Source organism: Lepisosteus oculatus, chromosome 4 (genome assembly GCF_040954835.1).
Source record: "Lepisosteus oculatus isolate fLepOcu1 chromosome 4, fLepOcu1.hap2, whole genome shotgun sequence".
In the NCBI taxonomy this organism is placed as follows: Eukaryota; Metazoa; Chordata; class Actinopteri; order Semionotiformes; family Lepisosteidae; genus Lepisosteus; species Lepisosteus oculatus.
The window spans coordinates 14,104,219-14,122,050 of NC_090699.1; the positions used below are offsets into that span (position 1 = coordinate 14,104,219).

At 48.5% G+C, this 17,832-nt stretch overlaps 2 protein-coding genes across 2 annotated transcripts in view; both read left to right on the forward strand.

Moving 5' to 3' along the window:
• Positions 1–17,832, forward strand: part of LOC107075959 (uncharacterized) — a 36,722-nt gene that overhangs the window by 13,625 nt on the left and 5,265 nt on the right. The window lies entirely within an intron of this gene.
• Positions 930–16,565, forward strand: LOC107075956 (zinc finger protein 585A-like). The gene is made up of 5 exons (XM_069188275.1): positions 930–1,181; positions 3,258–4,886; positions 8,194–8,294; positions 8,474–8,657; positions 10,450–16,565. Exons 2-5 carry the CDS (start codon positions 3,455–3,457, stop codon positions 12,258–12,260), a joined length of 3,528 nt encoding a protein of 1,175 aa, XP_069044376.1. The 5' UTR covers positions 930–1,181; positions 3,258–3,454; the 3' UTR covers positions 12,261–16,565.

A 17,832-nucleotide genomic window follows, 5' to 3' on the forward strand; every position in this document is an offset into this window, starting at 1 on the left:
AACAAAGCTGGGAATAGTCAGATGACCTGCTTAGTGTGCAAAACACTTACCTGCAGCATTGTGGGTGCTGTGGTTTAAATGCTATTGGTTTGTGAACAGAATACCCCTATCCCAGTGCATTGTGCCACATTAAATAAAAGCAAGAGAAAAAGAGATTCAGAACACAAAGCTGTGTCAGTGTTCTGTGTAAAAAATCGGTTTGAACATCATGGGAGCTGTTTTTAATAAGCTGCTGAGTAAAGAATATTTTAATCTTCCTGCTGTCAGTAGTATTTTCAATATAGTTGACCCTTACCTGAATGAAAACAGGACGTAAAGGAAGGGTTTCAGAAATCAAACAAAGCTTTATTCCCGTGCTTACAGTCTGGGTAATTGGAGACCGCGCTGTTCTGCTTCCTATGGTCATATACGGGTTTTTCGCATGAAGCCGTATTGAACAGTATTTCTCGCGTTGTGAACGTGTGCACACAGCGGTCCCCCGGGTTCCAGTTCGTGCGTAATTACGCATCGATGAAAAACCGGAGGTTTAAAAAAAGATAATTAGCTCACCGATAGATTGATGTAAAGGCTGTGGAAATATCCACAAGTCGTGGTCTTTAAAATGCTTTTGGTTTGAAGGCGTTCTGTGCTTCCATTGCGAAGATATGGACAAAAGAATATTCGTGCTTGGTCAAAAAAATGTCATAAAAACGAAAAAGTAAAGGCTGAGAAATCATCCACAATGTATTTTATACACAAAGCAAGTGTTTTTGTAACTCTAAGAGATTTCGTGAAAGCGCTACAGGCGTGCCAAAATCGTTTTCGAACTTCAAGCTAACTTTACCCCGGTACGGGTCGGACTTTTATTCTGAAATAGCGCAGCTCCCTGGTCTCGAACGGTGTGTGGGGGGTCTGCCCAGGATGACGTCACACGCGCGACAGGCGCCGCAGTTCGGCGACACAGCTGCACGGAGAGATGTGTCTCATGACGGACTCGCTTCTCGCCGATGGCGAGTCAGTGTTCCCGTGATTTTTAAACCCTTCTCCCGATAGCCGTGAAGCAGGAGAGGGAAGCGCCGAGGTCCCGGCTGCTGGAGAAGGAGTCGGCGGCGGCAGCAGCAGTCCGGGGACAGGCGGCGGTCGGCGGCGGTGGGGTCCGGGTCTGTCCCGGGTCACAGAGGAGCCGAGAGGGACAGGGGCCGGTAAGTGTGGACGAGCTGCGGGCTGGAGTCACCCGGACTGAAATACCGGCCCTCCTGTCGGATAAAACCCCTCCGGGTCCTGTCCGCTTTGCTCATGGGGCCGGATTGATTTCCTTGGGAGGGGAGATGAGGGCTCGTGTATTTTGTTAGCCTCTTTTTCACGTGAGAAACGATTTACTGAATCTGACTGCAAGGCAGGGCTGACACACGCACAGGAACTCACACCTTACAAGACTCGCTTCAGAATACCGCTTTTCCAAACGCAATGTTGTCAGATTTCAACTGACGGTTCCCGACAGTACTGGAGTCCCCGCGCGTAATAATTAGAGATTGGTGCTGGTAACAAGCGTGTAAAATAGACCCAAGGACCATCATCATGTACAGTTTAAGTAGATTTGTAGCTAGTCGCTTTTGTCTTAAAACCTAATCTTTTCCACAAGCGTGGCACCTGGAAACCTTAGTCAACAACAGCTCGGTAAACATTAGCAACCGTAGTTTATCACCTGCGTTCCAACTCGCACAGTTTTCAGTATTACTGTGTGAGTATAATGTTATTTTGTTAGGTTCATTATTGGTTTGACTTCAACTAAAACCCCCGGGCTACATCACGTGATAAAAGCATTATTGATTGTAATGGATTACTACAACATCCACAAAATAATATATACATTTTATTTTAATATTTCCATTAATTGATATATATGCATTATATTTTAAATAAGTAACCTGAAATTCCAGGCACACCTTAGAAGTTCAATTGAAATTTATTTGGAATCAGACGATTTGAATTACACCCATCTGTCCACCTTCGAACCACTTCTCCCAGCCCAGCATCACAGGGGAGCTGGAGTCTATCCCAGCAAGCACCGGGTGCAAGGCAGGGTACAGCCTAAAGGGGACGCCCGTCCAGCACACAGCAGAGACACACACACACACACACACCAGGGCCAGTTCTCCCAGAAGCCAATTAACCAGCAGTATGTCTCTGGACTGTGGGAGGAAACTGGTTCACCCAGAGGAAATCCCATGAACACAGGGAGAACATGCAGACTCCACACAGACAGCACCGCTGGAACTGACCCCAGGGCCCAGGGCTGTGAGGAGGCAATGCTGACCACCACCACCATTGTTGTATATGTTTTTTGAGAAACAGGGACTTCGTTATAAATGTTTTCCTTGGAAAAATAATGTCAGCTGTAGTTAAGATACATCCACACACTCTTGACGCAGATTAATACACTGAGAGCTTTTTGATTTTTAAGACTGACTCTGCCACTAGGTTTGTGTGATTAATTCTTTTATGCACCAAACTTTAATAATAAAGTGTCTGTGCTAAAGCTCCCATGAACTGCATTTCCCGCTAGCCTGTTGTCTTTGTGTGTCATCTCATCTTGCAGTTTCAGCCGTGTGCATGTGCCCTAGACAAGGTAAAATACCAAACTGTGATATTTTGTGGTTTTGCTACTTAATGTACCACTGCTGTGGGATTGTCCTGATTCAGTATAGCAGAACGTGTGTGAATGTGGAGTAGTGTTACTTCAGATTTGTCTTGTACTTTTTCCATGGACTCTTGCAAAATGCACAGCTTTCCTCGGCTGAATTCTTTGTGATGTTTTCTCTGGGTGTTTCACATTAAATAATGCTTTTATTATCACAAACTACACTTCTTCCCTGGTTGAAGAAGGAAAACTCAGTTGTCTATTAAGCTTTCTAAACGAGTCAGTATGTGTGAAAAAGTAAATGAATGAGTATATATGATGGAGTACTGTGTATGCATGCCTATAACTGAGGGAGTATATGTTTGAGTGTATATATGAGGAGGAATCTTTGAGGGAGTTTTTTGAGGAAGTGTATATACAATAAAAGCTTTTTTCTATAATTATTTCTCTGACTGTTTGTGCTCAGACTCTGTAAGAATGACCTCATTGTCACTATCCCATATTTTAAACATACATCCCTATTTTGTGTTTCTCCTAGTCCAGTGCTTGTTGTGTGTGCTGCAGGGCTGGTCGGAGGCTCTCAGCTGAGTCTCCCAGTGCAGCTCAGTGCTCTTCTCTTGTCCTGTCTTCTGTCCAGGGGCTGGAGGAGCCCTCAGTCTCCCTGGCGCTGGGGAAAGTGCTCCTGTGGGGCAGCTGCACTGGGAGGAGGAGAGGGGCTGTGCTGGGATACAGGGGGCACAGCTCACTGCTCCTGGAGGCCCCGAGCAGCTCGCTGAGCAGAGCAGGAGCAGACAGAGGCAGGAGGAGCTCAGTGGACTGGAGTCTGAGCACAAGATGGAGTCGGGGGCTGTCAGTGATTCCCACAGTCTCAGTCTGCCAGGACCTGGGTGTAGTACAGAGTGTCTTCATCTGAGCACTGCAGAGAGGCTCAGTGGGCCAGAGTCTGCCACTGAACAGGGATATAAAGAAGAGGAGCTGAACGAGCTTGATTCTGGTGGTGTTACAGGACACGACTGTAAGCCCTTGCTGATTCACAGTACAGAGCAGCACACTGAACTGCAGTCGGTTCCTGCTGGGAATGAGCTCCATGGGTCTTGTATTGGATCCCTTTACATAAAACCAGAACTTGATGGTCTGGATTGTGTCCATATTAAAGAGGAGAACGAGCTGAAGTCTATACACAGTGGAGAGAACACAGCTGAGTTCGATCACACCCAGCAGGGACAGAGCAGGGGAGAGTGTGCAGGAGAGGAGCAGCAACAGAGTCAGAGGATCAAAAAGACCGATGCTCAGGAGTTCCCAGTTCTGCGTCCTTGTTTAGTGAGGTTGCAGAGACTACCACTACAGCAGCAGGTCACAACCCCCAGTATCCTCACCCCACTGTCTGTGACTGAGGACACTGCTGAGGCCAGTTCAGGAGCTGACAGTCAAGACAGCCTCACAGCAGCACAACTCACTCACATAGGAGAGAGACTCTTGAGCTGTAATCAGTGTGGTGGGAGCTGTAGTCTCTCCAACAATTCGCCAAACCGCCAGCAGACTCACGCAGGCGAGAGACCGTTCAAATGCGTCCACTGTGGAAAGACGTTCCTTTTCCCGAGCAGCTTAAAAGTTCACCTGCGGATCCACACGGGCGAGCGGCCCTACAGCTGCGGCGACTGCGGCAGGAGCTTCATTCAGCTCTGCAACCTGGAGAAGCACCAGCGCGTCCACACCGGCGAGCGGCCCTACAGCTGCGGCGACTGCGGCAGGAGCTTCGCCTGCTCCAGCAGCCTGCGGCGGCACCAGCGGACCCACCCGGGGGGGAGACCCGCCGGCCCCCGTCAGTGCAGGAGGGGCCGGGGCCAGACGGGCGACGGCGCGGCCGGGGGGCCGTGGGCGGGTCACAGCTGCCCCCAGTGCAGCAGGACCTTCAGCTTCTCCAGCAGCCTGCGGCGGCACCAGCAGAGCCACACGGGCGAGAAGCCCTTCAGCTGCGACGAGTGCGGCAGGAGCTTCAGCCGCCGGAGCAGCCTCAATGCGCACCAGAGCATCCACACGGGGGAGCGGCCCTTCGGCTGTGACCAGTGTGGCAGGAGGTTCAGCTGCTCGGGCAGCCTGAAGAAGCACCGCAGGACCCACACCGGCGAGCGGCCCTACGGCTGCCCTCAGTGCGGGAAGAGCTTCAGCTGCTCCAGCAGCCTGCGGCGGCACCAGCACATCCACACGGGGGAGCGGCCCTACACCTGCGCCCAGTGTGGAAGAGCTTCGCTCAGCTCATCACCCTGAAGAGGCACCAGCAGGTTCACGCAGGGGACAGACCCTGCAGCTGCGCCCAGTGTGGAAGAGCTTCGCTCAGCTCATCACCCTGAAGAACCACCAGCAGGTTCACGCAGGGGACAGACCCTACAGCTGCGCCCAGTGCGGGAAGAGCTTCAGACATGTAAAATGATTCACGCGGGCGAGCGGCCGCTCAGCTGCACCTAGCGGGCTCGGAGCGCCAGCGTAGATCCACGTCGCCGTGTGTCTGCCACAGACCTGCTCTAGCACCACGATCCTACATGCTCTTCTGGCAGACTTGCACACTTCCCCAGGATCGACACGTGTCCGATTCCAGCTCGCATCCAAAAAGAACTGGAATTTGTCCTTTTGGAACCGATGTCCGCCATCCTCCCTCTTGTCTGTCCAATAAGGAACGAGGCTGCTTGCTGGAGCTGTATTGAGACGGATCATTACGGACAGCATTTAAAAGATTTTCCCAGGCTGAGATCGGGAAAGTCTTTTCTGACGTCTTTTCCTGCTGCTTGCTGGTATGAGTCAGAATCTCCATCATGGACAGCCAACAATTCCACTTACAGAAGCAGCATAAAAGCTGACAGACCCTACAGTAGATTTTCCTGAACTTTGCTCAGAATTGTTTCCTAAAATATAAACAAAACCCGATTTGTGTGTCAATCTTGTTTTTTAATCCTTCTATATTTTAGAAGAGGTTGAGTAGGGAGCCACATCAGTATCTGAGCTGTGCAGGAACCAAGAGAGATACCATCTCTGATCTTAAATCTTAAATCTCTCTTTTTCCCTGTTTCTTGGCATCGAAGTAATCTGAACTTCTTCCTATGTCAATAAAATGTTTTTATCTTAATCATGGTAAAAGATGTATAATATAGTAGCAATATATTAGTGGTAATACCTATGTTAATTGCCACCACTATAGTGGTGGATCTGGGTGGGATTTATCCACATTTTATACCTTCTGAACATGAACTATACAGTCTGTGTAGATTTGGTAACTTTTTTCTGAATTGTTTCCAAAAAACAAAGTGCAATTTTGTTTGTCATTTTTAACATTTTTGAAAATCATTAAATGGTTTAACAAGATCGTTTACAATAACTTCACAGTGCCGTTAACGTGTTTTTATTGATTAAAGGTAGAAATGTCAAGCAGTACTGTTTTGTGATTGGCTCATGGAAGTTAGGTGAGCCAATCAGAATTTGATGTGTACGCATTGCTCTTCCTGGTGAACCCATGTGTTCGCACTGACTTTGTGCAGTAGCCTTGTCATCGGTCCTGTGGTAAAGCAGAGCTTTATTTGACATTGTGTCATAGAAAATAACATGACAAATATTATGTACAATAATATTGTCGCCACTGATGCTGCATCCACATTTGGTTCGTCACTGAAATGTAGCTACTCTTCAAATTTTTCACACTGTGTCTGTACCGATTGTGACATCGTGCACAGAGAATACACACAATCGAGCCCCTGGAGGAAGGTCAGGAAATCTGCCACTCTTCTGATGCCCAGCCTGGGACTGTATTGATTTTTTCAAAACAAACGCTTAATTCATCAATCAGTGCATTCATATAACAGACAAGGTAAGGTAAAAAAAAAAAGGTTTTAGTCATTTGAAATGTCAAAATCATGGAGTTTTGAAACATTTCCATTCCAATGAACCTTCATTCTTCAATTGTCTAAGTGCTTCTTCCAATTCAAGGTTGTGGGAGAGCTGGAGCCTATTCCGGCAAGGAACGGGAGTAAGGCAGGATACAGCCTGGGTGGGACACCAGTCCATCTGATGAACCTTTTGTTGGGAATATTACAATTTCACAATCTGATTGGAAAACAAACTATCAGATGAAGTTTAACAATGCAGTCTGTACATAGGTGCACAAGATTTATATTAACAGTACTACTGACACAAATGTAGTCCCTGCATGTGACTGAAATAATTATTTGATTTGCTTATGTATGAAGAATCTTTATTCATCAATGGAAATAAAAGCTGCTGTAATAGGACGCCTGTTCAAACTCAATCCTGAAGCTGCTGCTCTCGTTTGCTTAGTGTTTAATTACAATTGAGTATTGCATTATTAGTTCAGGTAGGTGGCTGCGTCAGTTAACTATCGCGTTATTGGTTACATAGACGTACCTGGTTATTTTAACATAAATGCTGTTCTCACATTAAATATGAAATTGCCAGGAACATTCACTTATATACTGACCCGAGAGAGAAAAAGTAATAATAAGGGCCTAGATGTTAACTTACTGATCAGACTAATTAAAATGTTCTGATCCAGAGCCCCTGCACTTCGCGCTAAGTAGAACCACAGCAATGCTGAGCCTCAGCACTGCACTGAGCACACGTACAGCCTGGTTTCAGCACGTTTTTTCATTGCAGTTGAGCTCAGAGCTGCAGGTGATCTCCAGATGGTCCTGCAATAACTAGTCCGCAAGTCAGTGCACCCCGTGTGCTAAATTTGTTCAGTTGTTGTAACTGACCCGTTGTGACGGGACCTCTAGTTAAGCAGGCTTGATTACCATCACTAATACACATCGCCACCTAGTGGCACACCAGAGTTGGTCCTCCACTCTGTATTGCAATGTACCTCTATTATTATGCGAATGTGGCATGATAATGTATTTGAATCATTACCTACTCTCCACCATCTGTGAGTACCTCTTTTGCTATATTTAAAAGTTTGAATTAATTTGCTTATAGAGTGTAACGCATACGGCCACCATTGAGCGTGTAAGAGCCGGCTTACCAGAGCGGTGACGTCACCGCCCTTCCCTGTGATAGCAGGGCCCACAGCCGCTGGGCTGGGGGGGAGATCTCTCTTTAGCTCAACAGGCTGGGTCCCTGTTGAGTGACGTCGGAGGCCCGGGTTCGAGTCCCCAACGGTGGGGGGGGCGACCTGATGCAGGCAGCAGGCGAGGGCGCCCACGTGAACCCCGTAGCGTTACAATACTATAACATATCCTTATAAAAATGTTTATTAACCTATTATAATCCGGACATAATACCAAGGAGAACAAGCATTACATACCCCTCCATTGTGAATTTACACCTCCCGAGGGCTGTACGGCTGACTCAGGAATTCCTTCAGCCTGGCTGCGATCTCACTCTGAGTCAAGTAAACTCTCCTACTTCCAGAAACACCGTCGTCTTTGTCGGTAATGTTGCTCTGTCTTTGCCTGTGCTGCACCGCTGTACTGGACTGCGGCGTGAAACAAATTCTCCGCGGGGGACAGTAAAGCTCGGACTGAGCACTGGCGGCGCAACTCGCGGGCGTTTCCACCCGCACTCGCTAGGTGGCGCCAGGCGGTGGACGGAGGACTCTAGCCGGGTACAGACGCTCTTGTCTGTCGGCCGGCGCTCTTTGGTTGTTTTGAACCGGCCGCAGCTCCAGGAAGTACGTCCTGAGAGGGGCTGACGGCGTTTTATTAAACATTAAATAAGAAAACGAAAGTTAACAGAAAAAAAAAACATAACTATTTTTGCCGGACACAATCTGAAGGCAGCAAGTCATCGTTTTACATACGACAACTGTACTTTTTTTGCACGTTTTGATGGACTTCAAATATTGCATTTCCACCGCCAAGAGAGCTCTGGGTTAGGGGGGGCGGAGGGTGCAGACGCCGTATTTGGTCGGCTGACCCGTTAGTGTGGGCTGGTGTCCGCCGGGGTCCCGGCTGCTGGAGAAGGAGTCGGGGGCGGTGGGGTCCGGGTCTGTCCCGGGTCACAGAGGAGCCGAGAGGGAGAGGGACAGGGGCCGGTAAGTGTGGACGAGCTGCGGGCTGGAGTCACCCGGACTGAAACACCGGCCCTCCTGTCGGATAGCGCTCGTGTGTTTTAGCGGTTGGCCGCACCTGGAGCGGGGTCCACACGTTCTCCGACCTGAAATTGCAGGATTAGCCCCAGGGTGTTACTTGTTTCCGAGCAAAACTCGACGGATTGCAGCCCGCGGTAGCGCTGTGTCAGGGATGCGGGATCGCAGCTTTCTGGCGTGGGAGAGGGGAGTCCGCCTGTGAGCTCCAGTCATCTCTCCGTCAATATAAAGAACGGTGATCAGACAAACGAATTATTGTTTATGATTTTACATTATTTTTAGTTCACAGTACTTAATTTCAGAAGATAAGATCGCCCCGGCTGTTGTATCACAATGATGTGTGTGGATATAAAGGCTCTGTAGCTGAACAATGTGTAGTGCTGGGTATTTCAGTGGATGTATTGACTCTTAGTTCCAATATTTCCCACATCAGATGATCAAAACACTTCTATAACAAACGCTGGCTATGTTTATTAAAAAAGGAACACACGATACTATCTTATCTATGTTTGAAAGCTCCCTTAATGTCTACACAATATATTTGAAAGTAATCTGAAGTCCCAGTGTCTCACTCTAATTTTCAGTTTCGATTCATAGCAATCGGACAGTTAAAAAGAAACATCGTCATATATGAATATTGAAACTCTGCTACCGGTATGCTTTGTGGAAAATCTGACATAAAATCTGGTAGATACAGTTAATTTCTTTTCTTTTTGTTTTTTAAAAGTTATTTTAATTTTCATAGTAAAACAGGGCATTTGTGTTAAATTTCTGGGGAGTTGTATGAAATACATTTGAAAAGAGCCTTCTTTATAGTGAAATGTTTGTGATGAGGCTCATGTGAACTGAGTTTACCCCTCGGTCTTGTGACGCTGTGAGTCAGGTTGTGTTGAGGTTGAAGTTGTGGATGCAGATTTGAACCACAATTTGTGAACATCAAGAAGATAGTTTTTCTTGCAGTTTTATGTTTAGCTTTTTCCAAAGACCTTCGCAAAACACAAACACTCAAAGCTCTCAGCTAAATTCCTATAGGTTGGAAAGACAAGCTACAGAGAAAGTCAGTTTTACATTGACCAGGAGAGCTACAGACACTGGAGCACCTGCAGCTTGAGCTGTAGTTCATTTCCTGAGCTGTGATGTGCTTCACACCCATCCCGAGCTCAGGACCTGATCCAGCTGTGGTGAAAATGAAGCAGAAACAATGGAATAACTGGCGTCTCTGTGAGAGAGAGAGAAAGCAGCTCTCGTTCTGCTGCCTTGGTGATTGATTGTAAGTTTCCAACATCCTGCATATCCTCCCTCAGCTGGGAAAGTCCGGAAAGCTTCTAATTCTTCATCTTCACCCAAGAGTTATATTCTGGATTGTTTTCAGAACTGTGATGTTAGGATTTAGACGAGCAATACTGAATGTCAGAAGACTTCATTAAGAAATAGCATCTTTGCACATGTTACTATCTTATATTTTTAAGATGTGTTTATATTTTTGGTATAATATGTATTGAATTATTTTGATTTGTTAAATTATTTTTGGTGGTATTTCAATTATTTGATTATTGTTTATGATTTTACATTATTTTTAGTTCACAGGACTGAATTTCAGAAGATAATTTAGTTACAATCTCATTTTTAGCAGCTCCAGTGTCTCCTGTGTTTCATTCTTGTTCCAGTGCTGGAGGGGTGGTCAGCTGAGTCTCCCAGTGCAGCTCAGTGCTCTTCTCTTGTCCTGTCTTCTGTCCAGGGGCTGGAGGAGCCCTCAGTCTCCCTGGCGCTGGGGAAAGTGCTCCTGTGGGGCAGCTGCACTGGGAGGAGGAGAGGGGCTGTGCTGGGATACAGGGGGCACAGCTCACTGCTCCTGGAGGCCCCGAGCAGCTCGCTGAGCAGAGCAGGAGCAGACAGAGGCAGGAGGAGCTCAGTGGACTGGAGTCTGAGCACAAGATGGAGTCGGGGGCTGTCAGTGATTCCCACAGTCTCAGTCTGCCAGGGCCTGGGTGTAGTACAGAGTGTCTTCATCTGAACACTGCAGAGAGGCTCAGTGGGCCAGAGTCTGCCACTGAACAGGGATATAAAGAAGAGGAGCTGAACGAGCTTGATTCTGGTGGTGTTACAGGACACGACTGTAAGCCCTTGCCGATTCACAGTACAGAGCAGCACACTGAACTGCAGTCGGTTCCTGCTGGGAATGAGCTCCATGGGTCTTGTATTGGATCCCTCTACATAAAACCAGAACTTGATGGTCTGGATTGTGTCCATATTAAAGAGGAGATCGAGCTGAAGTTTGAAGAGAACACAGCTGAGTTCTATCACACCCAGCAGGGACAGAGCAGGGGAGAGTGTGCAGCAGAGGAGCAGCAACAGAGTCAGAGGATCAAAAAGACCGATGCTCAGGAGTTCCCAATTCTGCGTCCTTGTTTAGTGAGGTTGCAGAGACTACCGCTACAGCAGCAGGTCACAACCCCCAGTATCCTCACCCCACTGTCTGTGACTGAGGACACTGCTGAGGCCAGTTCAGGAGCTGACAGTCAAGACAGCCTCACAGCAGCACAACTCACTCACATAGGAGAGAGACTCTTGAGCTGTAATCAGTGTGGCGGGAGCTGTAGTCTCTCCAACAATTCGCCAAACCGCCAGCAGACTCACGCAGGCGAGAGACCGTTCAAATGCGTCCACTGTGGAAAGACGTTCATTTGTTCGAGCAGCTTAAAAAAGCACCTGCGGATCCACACGGGCGAGCGGCCCTACAGCTGCGGCGACTGCGGCAGGAGCTTCATTCAGCTCTGCAACCTGAAGAAGCACCAGCGCGTCCACACCGGCGAGCGGCCCTACAGCTGCGGCGACTGCGGCAGGAGCTTCGCCTGCTCCAGCAGCCTGCGGCGGCACCAGCGGACCCACCCGGGGGGGAGACCCGCCGGCCAGATGGGCGACGGCGCGGCGGGGGGGCCCTTGGCGGGTCACAGCTGCCCCCAGTGCGGCAGGACCTTCAGCTGCTCCAGCCACCTGCGGCGGCACCAGCAGAGCCACACGGGCGAGAAGCCCTTCAGCTGTGACGAGTGCGGCAGGAGCTTCAGCCGCCCGAGCAGCTTGAAGGCGCACCAGCACGTCCACACGGGGGAGCGGCCCTTCGGCTGCGACGAGTGTGGCAGGAGGTTCAGCTACTCGGGCGACCTGAAGAAGCACCGCAGGACCCACACCGGCGAGCGGCCCTACGGCTGCCCTCAGTGTGGGAAGAGCTTCAGCTGCTCCAGCACCCTGAAGAAGCACGAGCAGACCCACACGGGCCGGAGGCCCTGCACCTGCCCCCAGTGCGGGAAGAGCTTCAGCCGCTCGGGCTTGAGGATTCACCTGCGGGCGCACACCGGGGAGCGGCCCTACACCTGCGCCCGGTGCGGGAAGAGCTTCGCTCAGCTCATCACCCTGAAGAAGCACCAGCAGGTTCACGCAGGGGACCGACCCTACAGCTGCGACGAGTGCGGGAGGAGCTTCAGACATGTTAGCGGTTTACGAGGGCACCGGCGGGTTCACGCGGGCGAGCGGCCGCTCAGCTGCACCTAGCGGGCTCGGAGCGCCAGTGTAGATCCACGTCGCCGTGTGTCTGCCACAGACCTGCTCTAACACCACGATCCTACATGCTCTTCTGGCAGACTTACACACTTCCCCAGGATCGACACATGTCCGATTCCAGCTCGCATCCAAAAAGAACTGGAATTTGTCCTTTTGGAATCAATGTCTTGTCTAATAAGGCATGAGACTGCTTGCTGGAGCTTTGAGACGGATCATTACGGACAGAATTCCAAAGATATTGCCAGACTGAGATCAGGAAAATCTTTTCTGATGCCTTTTCCTGCTGCTTGCTCGTATGAGTCAGAAACTCCGTCACCGACAGCCCAATTTCAGAAGCAGCATTGAAGCTAACAAACGCTAAAAGCACTAGATAGATACTTTATTAATCCCCTGAGGGAAATTGCAGTGCAACAGCAGCCAAGCACAGTCAACACAGTACAGTGTCATGTAATAATACAATAATACAACAGTACAATACAGTAAGCACAGGCAGTGAGAAGTGCAATAAAATGTAGTATAGAGAATTGCACACAGTACAGAATATACAAAAACAAACCAGAGTGTAAAGTACACAAGAAGATGTATTGCACAGTATAAATATATTGCACATTATCCACAAGCATATATTGCACACCAGTTGTAAACAGAAAACCAGCTGTAAACAGAGGATTCAGGTTTAGTCCCAAAACAGGTCAGTGTTGCCCTCCCCAGACACACAGTGGACGAGTTGTAAAGTCTTATGGCAGAAGGCAAGAATGACCTGCTGTAGCGCTGCCTGTCGCACCGTGGATGGATCAGCCTATTGCTGAACGTGCTCTTCATTCTCACAAGCATGTCATAAAGGGGATGGGAGACGTTTTCCATGATGGTCATTAATTTGGACACCATTCTCTTCTCAGCCACTACCTCCAGGGGGTCCAGGTCAAACCCAATGACAGAACTTGCTCTTTGATGAGCTTGTTCAACCTGTTGGCTCTAGTCCCAAAGCCCCAGCACACCACCGCGTTGAAATTAGCACTCACTACAACAAACTGATACACATATGTAGAACATATGTAGAATCTTACTACATACATTGAAGGACCTGAGCTTCCTCAAGAAGTAAAGTCGGCTCTGACCATGTAGATGGCCTCAGTGTTCTTAGTCCATTCCAGTCTATCGTCGGTGTGCACTCCCAGGTACTTGTGTGAATCAACTATCTCCGTGCCACTCCCATGGATGCAGACAGAATTAGGTTGGACCCTCTTCCTCCTGAAGTCTATCACCAACTCCTTAGTCTTTGCCATGTTTCCCCACACCACTCCACAAAGCTGTTAATCTGTACTCTGCCTCCTGCCCACCCTTGATACATCCCACAATTGCAGAGTCGTCTGAGTATGTCTGCAGGTGGCATGACTTTGAGTTGTACTTAAAGTCCGAAGTATAGAGGGTGAAGAGGAACGGAGAAAGAACTGTCCCCTGAGGAGCCCCTGTATTACTCACTACCTGTTCAGACACACAGTTCTGCAGTCTCACAAACTGCTACTTGCATCTCCTCCAGCTTCCTCCCTAGCCGTAAGGGCTGGATAGTATTGAAGGCACTGGAGAAGTTAGAAAACATAATCCACACAGTGCTGCCAGCCTTGTCCAGGTGGGAGTAGGCCCTTTGCAGCATGTAGATGATTGCGTCTTCCATACCAACATTCCAGTCCAGTGTCCAGTGATGAACTACCCAGGGGTCTCAAGTGGGCCAAGAGCAGCCTCTTCAGTGTCTTCATGACGTGAGAAGTCAGCGCAACTGGTCTGTAGTCATTGAGGACAGAGGGGCGCCCTTTCTTTGGTACCGAGACCAGGCATGATGTCTTCCAGAGACTCTCTCCAGGTTGAACAGTCGCTGGAGCACTCCACTCAGCTGATCAGCACAAACCCTCAAAACCCTGGGACAGACGTTGTCTGGTCCTGTGGCCTTAGCCTGGTGGAGCCTCCTCAATTCCCTCCTCACCTGGTCAGCCTGGCCTGGGGGATGGTGCTCAGAGCGCTGTCAGTTCTGCAGGTGTTAATGGTGGAGGTGTTGGAGAATGGCAGCTCTGGGGGATGGGGGGGTGAGTAGCTGTTGGGGGTCGTAGCTGTAGGCGGCCATGATTGTGGGGGGATGGAGGAGGTGTTGGGCAGTCGCAGCTGTGAAGGGTTAGGGAGCGTGTGGCTGTGGGGGGTGGTGATCCACAGAGGGCCCCGAATCAAACCTGTTAAAGGACTGGTTCAGCCCGTTGGCCATCTCCAGGTTCCCCTCTGTTACACCTCCAGCCTGTTTGAAACCAGTGATCTCTGTCATGCTGCTCCATACATCTCTCACCCTATTCCTTTGCAGCTTGTCCTCTACCTTCCTCCTGTAGGCGTCCTTGCTCTCTCTTAACTTCTGCTTTAGTTCCCTCTGTACACGCCTGACCTCCTCCCTGTCCCCCCTCCTAAAGGCTCTCTTCTTGTCATTCAGAAGAGCCTTCAGGTCGCTGGTGATCCAGGGTTTGTCATTGGGAAAGCAGTGTACGTCTTTGGTGGGGATGGTGTTGTCAATGCAGACATTAATGTAGTCAGTGACACGGTCCACCATGCTGTCTGTGTCGTCCCCATGTGGTTCGCACAGCACATCCCAGTCGGTAACTTCCAGAGCACCACGTAGATCCTCCATAGCCTCCTAAGACCATCACCTCACAGTCCTCATGGTCGCAGGTTAGCGCTGGACAATAGGCTCGTATAGTGGTGTAAACAGGGCAAGGTTGTGATCTGATCTGCCAAGGGGGGGAAGGGCAGTGGAGCTATAAGCATCCTTAACATTAGCATATAGTAAGCCCAGTGTTTTATTTTCCCTGGTTGGGCACTTAAACTGGTGGAAAGTGGGCAGAGTGGTGGAAAGAGAAACGTGATTAAAGTCCCCTGAAATAGCCATGAAAGCGCTAGGGTGTTGCATTTGTAGCCTGGCTGTGACTGTTTGACATCACACGCTGCCTCTGTGTTTGCCGTAGGCAGAATGTAAACAATAACATTGACTTACAATCATAAGCTCAATGCCCGGGCTACAGAAGCGCTCCTTAGCATGAATATGTCCAGGATTACACCATCTGTTGTTAACAAGCACCGCGAGACCCACTCCTTTCCTCTTAATTCTCTCCGTGGTGTTTCTGTCCCTCCACGTCGTCTGAAAGCCACCGATGGTAACGTTCGAGTCCGGAATATGTTCTTGCAGCCATGTCTCGGTGAAACACATGATACTGAATTCTCTGTACTCCCTCTGACTCCTCACCAACGCCCCCAGCTCGTCCATCTTGTTCGCGAGGGACCTCACGTTCCCCATAATGATCGAAGGAAGATGGGGCTTAAATCTCCTTCTCTTCGTCTTTCGCGTCGCACCGGCCCTGCAGCCTCGGCGTTTCCTCCTCAACTCCTCCGGAACTGATGGCTTCTCCCCGGGGAGTGGAGTCGGACGCACTCGCACGATCGGCTGCTCACACGTGTAAACAGTGCCTCTGCAGCCGTCGGCATAGCAACCCGAAGTACACAGTGGTCCGAGTAACAGAAAAAACAAGAAGTATCTCGGCTCCTTAATATCCCTCATATTGTGATTGAAAAGCTAATTGCCGGCAAAAAAAATAAGAAAGAAGAACGCTAACACTAACTACAACAGAAACGAAAGACACAGAGCTGCTGTAACAGGCTGCCACTAGCACAGCGCCATCTTGGGAGAGAATCCCAACACTACTCTACAAACACTACAATGGATTTCCCTGAACTTTGCTCAAAATTATTTCCTAAAATATAAACAAAACCCAAATTTCATGTTAATGTTGTTGTTTTCACCCAGCCACATCAGTCTCTGAGCTGTGCAGGAACCAAGAGAGATACCATCTCTGATCTTAAATCTTAAATCTGCTTTTTTTCCCTGTTTCTCGACATGGAAGTAATCTGTACTTCTTTCTATGTAAATGAAATGTTTTTATCTTAATCATGGTTAAAGATGTATAATATAGTAGCAATATATTAGTGGTAATACATATGTTAATTGCTTTTGGTGTTACCTTAGTGAACTGCACGCTTAGTGCGGTTTCTACACAGTTTTCAGCAGGATATGGGACACTATAGTGGTGGATCTGGGTGGGATTTATCCACATTTTATACCTTCTGAACATGAACTATGCAGTCTGTGTAGATTTGGTAACTTTTTTCTGAATTGTTTCCAAAAAACAAAGTGCAATTTTGTTTGTCATTTTTTTACATTTTTGAAAATCATTAAATGGTTTAACAAGATCGTTTACAATAACTTCACTGTGGCGTAAATTGGTTTTTATTGATTAGAGGTAGAAATGTCAAGCACTACTGTTTTGTGATTGGCTCATGGAAGTTAGGTGAGCCAATCAGAATCTGATGTGTACGCATTGCTCTTCCTGGTGAACCCATGTGTCCGCACTGACTTTGTGCAGTAGCCTTGTCATCAGTCCTGTGGTGAAGAAGTGCTTTACTTGACATTGTCACAGAAAATAACATAAATATATATAAAATATAAAATAAAATGATCACCACTGATGCTGCCTCCACATTTGGTTCATCACTAAAGGTAGGTACTTTTAAAATTTTCGCACTGCGTCTGTACAGATTGTGACATCGTGCACAGAGAATACACACGATCGAGCCCCTGGAGGAAGGTCAGGAAATCTGCCACTCTTCTGATGCCCAACCACAGACTGTATTGATTTTTAAAACCAGGGCTTAATTCATCAGTCAGTGCATTGATATAGCAGACGAGGTTATGTGAAAGTTGGATGGCCGGAAGCCCACCTACCAGCGAGTCCAGGAGTGGCTCGACGGCACAGGCTTCACAACGGCGTCCTGACCATCTGGGTCCGGGGCTGGGAGCGCCTGGCCCCGTTACCCGCCTTTAAATCCCCCGACTCTATTCTGGATTTCCCTACGGACCCCCTTTGGGCTTTCGCCTGGACCATGCCCCCCCGAGCACCAGCGCACCGTCGACACGCCCCCCTGTTCGTCTACCAGCCCCGCTCCTAGTCCTCTCTCCCCCGTGTTTGTCTCACTCCCTCCCGGATTCTGCCGCCTGCATGGGGTCCTGAAAAACGCTTCGTCACAGATATTGCATGACCGGGCAGATATCGCAAGTCCGGATTTGAGTGCAAAGAAACCAAAGTATGTTCTATGTGTCGTAGAATGAAAAAGGTTGTTCCGAAAATCAACAATACATCTGGTTAAAAATCAATGAGCGGACAACTGCCAAACTGTTAAGAATTAATGTGGGAAGGGATTAAAAAAGCTCTTGAAGCTATTCTGAAGAATGTAAAGAATAGGGTATATAACTCATCAAAACTGATCAGTTTTGACGATTCCACACAAAGATGAAGGGATGTCCCTCAATATCGGAAGATATTACTAACACAAAAGAATGTGAATTAGAGGATGACAATTACTTATGAAAACTCATTATGGTGTATGTAGTTGCAACAAGATGTTTGGAAATGATGTCACTGTTAGAGGACCTCCTGAACTGGGAAGATTGTCGGCCACACTGTGGTCTCATGAGGAA